Source organism: Nymphaea colorata, chromosome 14, assembly GCF_008831285.2.
Source record: "Nymphaea colorata isolate Beijing-Zhang1983 chromosome 14, ASM883128v2, whole genome shotgun sequence".
NCBI lineage: Eukaryota > Viridiplantae > Streptophyta > Magnoliopsida > Nymphaeales > Nymphaeaceae > Nymphaea > Nymphaea colorata.
The window spans coordinates 8,283,712-8,288,698 of NC_045151.1; the positions used below are offsets into that span (position 1 = coordinate 8,283,712).

The window sequence follows — 4,987 nt, forward strand, 5'->3', positions numbered from 1 at the left end:
CACCAGCACCGCGTCGACGCGGGTGCGAGACAAAAAAAAACGCACCCAAGTGACACAGGTTACACGCAACTGTGCATACCAGTTCATAAAGTTTATTTTATTTACTTATTGATATTTCATGTTTTCTTTTATGAATAAATGAGTTTTTATTTTATTTTTTTTATAACACCATTGGGGGGGGAGGGGGGTGATGACCACACAAACCAAAAAAAGAAAACTGATAGTGAAAGTAAAAGCTTACATCACAAAATCTTAGAGGTAAGGTTGGGCGTCCGGCCAGGCCGCCGCCAGCCGGGCCTGGTATGGGCCGGGAAAATCCCGGCCCGAGTCGGGTGCGGGCCTAGGTCCGGGTTGGCTCGGTCTGGCCCGTTTAGGTTTGGTAAGTTAAAATATATATATATATTTTTTAATTTTTTTGTTTTAATAATATTTTTTATTCTTAATAAATATATTTTATATTTAAAAAATATTATTTTATAATTAAAAAATATATTTTTTAATTTAAATGGACCGGGAGCCCGGAAGGAGACCTGGGTCGGGCCGAGCTGGGCTGGCCGGCCAGATCCCGGCCCGGCCCGACCCGACCCGATACCCACCCTTACTCCCTTACTTAGGGACGATGAAGGGCAGCAAAGTAAAAGCACTGTAAAAGCGGCTTAAAGCCGATCAATTTCTTTATTTCGGCGGTGAGCTGGGAAGGGATATTTTTTGAGCCCCGTAGTCATACCATGGCCCGGAACAACACTGCCAAGCGTCCAAAGCTGTCTCTCCGAATATTTCTGCTTCAAAGAAAATTGCTAAAGGAAGCCTGGTTTTTTCTGGGGATACGGAGAATAAGGGGTAGGGAGGAAGAGGAGGAGGAAGAGGAAGTAGAAGAACGGATATGGGTGGGGAGGAGAAGCCGCTCAGGCAGATAGCGGAGGCGTTCAAGGGTCTCTCTACCATCATAGAATCCCAGAATCTCGATGTTGATGTTGATGTTGCCGCTTTCTCGCGTGCCTGCTCCCTCGTTTCCGTCCTCTTCGGGTTACTGGGATTCGCCTTCAAGTTCGCGGAGATGGATTACGTTGCCAAGGTAAAAAATATAAGAGGAGAATATTAGTATAATGAAACCATCTGGTGTTCTCCCAGTTTAGTGTTCGTTCCTTTTTCTCCATCATTTTCTCTTTTGGTGGTCATGGTGATCTTGACCTGATTGTGGAGTTTTCTCTAGATTCTATATGCATTTGTGATCTATTGTCGAGTTTTTGTTGTGACTGGAGGTTGCCCTCGCTCTGATAGGATATTTTAGTCGCTTTTTGTCTGTAAAATGAAGATGTTTTTTGTTATGTTCTCGCTTAAACCTTTCGTCTCAGACTGCAATATCAAGAATAAGAAGTAAACACAACTGGTCCATGTGGTGGGGGTATCTTCTGGCGAAAGCTTTTAAACTTATTTGTAAGACCAAATTGGTTAAAAAGGAAAGAACATGTAAATGAAATATTGTGATTATGTCTCGTTTGCTTGGAACTTTGGGAGATGGTGGAAACAGTATCGTGAAATTAGAACTTGGTCCTTCATTTCAATGTTTAGGGATAGTTTAAAGGGTGTGGTTCCTTGATTATCTTGCAGAGTGTTTAGCATACAGATAAGAATTTCCTTGCATTGGGATCCATGTTTATCCTTTGATCTTGTCGATATTTACTGATGCTTAGAGCATAAGAAATAAGTTAGTGTTTATAGCTAAGTTAAGATGGTTTGCTCGGTATGCGGAGCACATTCACAAATATCGCCCAATTTTTGAGAATATCACGATTTTAAGTAGATTTTCAGAAATAACTAGATGTTTCCAGAAATCGTTGATGGATATGTGATGCAAACAGTTTGTCTTCTCTAAAGTTTTCTCCTACTGCTTTTTTTTACATTTTATGATGCCATGGTTCTTCGCAGAAACCAATGTTTCAGCTATATCCTAACGGATTTGTGATTTTATTTCAGGAAGTTTTATATTTTTGTTTATTTTCTCGTGATGGTCAGAGTTTTACACAAGAAGTTGTGGTTCACTTTTAACTAAACTATTCCTTGCAAGCCTTTTAGTACTATGCTGTTAAGCTTTCTTGTGATGAAACAGGGAAAAATTAATCTTCTAGTTTGGACATCACAGGTGAAACTGATATCGGTGTAATGTATGAAGAAAAGGTGTTGTACTGCTTGCTTATTGGAACATCAATTTTCTCAATCTACTGTAATCAGTTGTTCTAATTGAACATGTTGCAATTGGTCACCTACATGATTGAATCAGTATCATTTTAGGTTGTAACACCATAATCATGCTCTGCCATGCTTTTCTGAATTTCCTATATCATGCATCTCTCTGCAATGCTGCTATGTGAAATGTAATGACTGGATGAATAGGTGGATGATCTACAGAAGGCTTCAAATTCAATTGACACATTAAAATCAATGTTAGATCAAGATGTTGAACAAAACACTGTTACGAAACCTGGAAGCCATTCTCGCAACCTTCTTAGAGTGAAGCGCGGGCTCGACATGGTTAGGGTTCTATTTGAGCAAATTCTAGTTGCGGAGTATGTCTCTACCACCTTATTTGTCTGCATCTTTCCTTGTTACTTGCTTTTTCAGAGAATGAATCATTTTTTTCATTAAGTGCTTTGGCAATCTGATAATTCTTTTATATCATTGTCAATTCTTTTATATCATTGTCCATTGCACAATGGCTAGTGAAACTAAATAGCAACCTGATCCCTCTAGCTTACTTGAAATTAAACCTAAACCTGAAAGAATGTGCACTGTATATAATGGTGAAAGCTTTTGTCAACTCATAAATCAGTTGGAAGCTTTTTCTTGTCATTGATCATTTAATTGAATTTGTGATGGACCTTCTAAATCAGAAAATGCATAATATTGCTTGTACTTTTGTATAGATGAGAGTGCGCATGTTGACCTGTTTTGGTGGCACATTTCTCAGACCATCCAACCTATGACTATAAGGAAGGCCACAAGGGCCAAGTATTCGTCTGTACCTAAAATATCTGCCATCAATTTCTGATGCTTTTGCTCTCAGCAACCAAGATCATGTAAGAGTCATTAAATGAGGAATCTTGTGATGCTTCTAGTTACTCTATTCAATAATCAATCACATGCATTTGTTGCCTGTTTGCATGATTAGTAGGCCTATTGGAGATAACTTACAGCAGTCACTTTTCATCGACTAGTATTTTTTTACTTCAGCTCCATGCTTGTACCTTGTTCTTTTTCTCCCTCTCTCTCTAACTTGGTGATTATGGCAGTCAGATTTTAAGCATAGATATTGTACATTATCTTGTTATTGTTTATAATCTTCTTCTTTGTTCTTCTGTTATAATAATAGTTCGGCAGACAAAGGATATGAGATTTGGATACCTTGGTCCAAGAATAAATATATTATTGTATTCTAGCCTTCTAGGTTATGTAAATAAGAGGACATACTAGGTCATGCTACAGTCTCAAGTTTTTTATAGTTGAACTGTTAAAGGGGATCTCATATCAGGGAACTGAGATATTCCATTTGAGTGCATATCAAATTTGGTGGAGCCTAACTTGAATGGCATGCTGATTGTTCAAGGCACTTGAACATGCCTTGAGATTATTTCTCCGTTTGGTTATTGTGAGTAGATGAAGGAGTTCCATGTTCTAGTCAAAGTCTACTCACCTTACAATCTGATGATATCGAAGCACAGAAAAGACAAAAAACCAGCAGGGCTTATAAGATGATCGTCTTATTTATGACTGTTGTGTCTTGTTCATGACTTTATTAGGGGAAATTCCCTTAGAGATGCAGCTTCAGTAGCATATGCAAAAGTGTTTGCTCCGTACCATGGATGGGCTATCAGGAAGGCAGTTGCTGCTGGCATGTATACTCTCCCTACAAGGTCACAGCTCTTGATGAAGTTGAATGAAAGGGGTAAGTCTTTATGCAAACATTTGTATTCACAAGTTCGTTCATATTACATTATGTGTTTGCTTTTAAATGAACTATTCATGAACTTGTTCTTCAGGTTGGCATTCATGGCTTGTATGCCAATTTATCCTGGAAGCTAATGTTACATTTACATGCTTGAAAGGATCGGGAAACACCACACCAATTAACCTTATCAATAAATGGATTAGTCACGGATGACTTGAGATGTGACCGTAATAGCTGCAGACTTTTTGCAAATATGTATTATGCTTTTGGCTTCAAGCACTAGCTTATTTGATAAAGAAAACAAAAAGTGAGGTGCTTGATGTATGCTGGTTCGATTCACTTTACCACTCATTGCCTTTTACCTTTATGGCCTGAATTTGTCTGGACGTGCCATTCAAGCTTCAACGATGTATGCAATACATACTGTTCCTTTACCATGATTAACATGGAAAGTCGGATGTGGATCAAATTCTGTTGTAATTTCATCTAGCTAGCATTCTGATACATTTCACTGACATATTGTTATGTCCTAATGGATTGATTTGGTGTTTTCAGAGGATTCAGCTCGGATCCAGATGCAAAGTTATGTGACTTCATCGGCAGCAGTTATCAACTATGTTGACGGACTGTTTTTGTCTAGAGAAATAGGGATAGACTGGTGACTTCCCACCCAACTTCATTTCAAAATGTAATTTAATTATCTGTAGGCGTGGAAACCCACACATGCTTATTATCCTGACAGCACGAGTGTAATATATACATGCTCCTCATCATGACAGTATGAATCTGTGCAGCTTTCTGGTTTCTGCCACATTTGCTTCCAGTATCTGGCTTGTGTGTGTTTTTTGGGGTTGTGGAGCATTGTACGTCAGGCCTTCCTAGAGCAAATGACCAAAATCTAATATAATAATAATAAAGTAATGACAATAATAATAATAACACCACCAAAGATGAGTACCAGATGTGAGCTAATTTCAATCTTCTATCAACTTGACTGGATGATTCACAACATGAACACATTAAAGTAACTATTTTAAAAGG

The 4,987-nt window shown here is 38.4% G+C and overlaps 1 protein-coding gene across 1 annotated transcript; it reads left to right on the forward strand.

Annotated features, from left to right (window-relative positions):
• The first annotated feature begins 723 nt into the window (after positions 1-723).
• LOC116267675 (accelerated cell death 11) lies at positions 724-4,757 on the forward strand. Its single transcript, XM_031649543.2, has 4 exons — positions 724-1,075; positions 2,395-2,567; positions 3,798-3,943; positions 4,502-4,757. Exons 1-4 carry the CDS (start codon positions 884-886, stop codon positions 4,606-4,608), a joined length of 618 nt encoding a protein of 205 aa, XP_031505403.1. The 5' UTR covers positions 724-883; the 3' UTR covers positions 4,609-4,757.
• Positions 4,758-4,987: the final 230 nt, after the last annotated feature.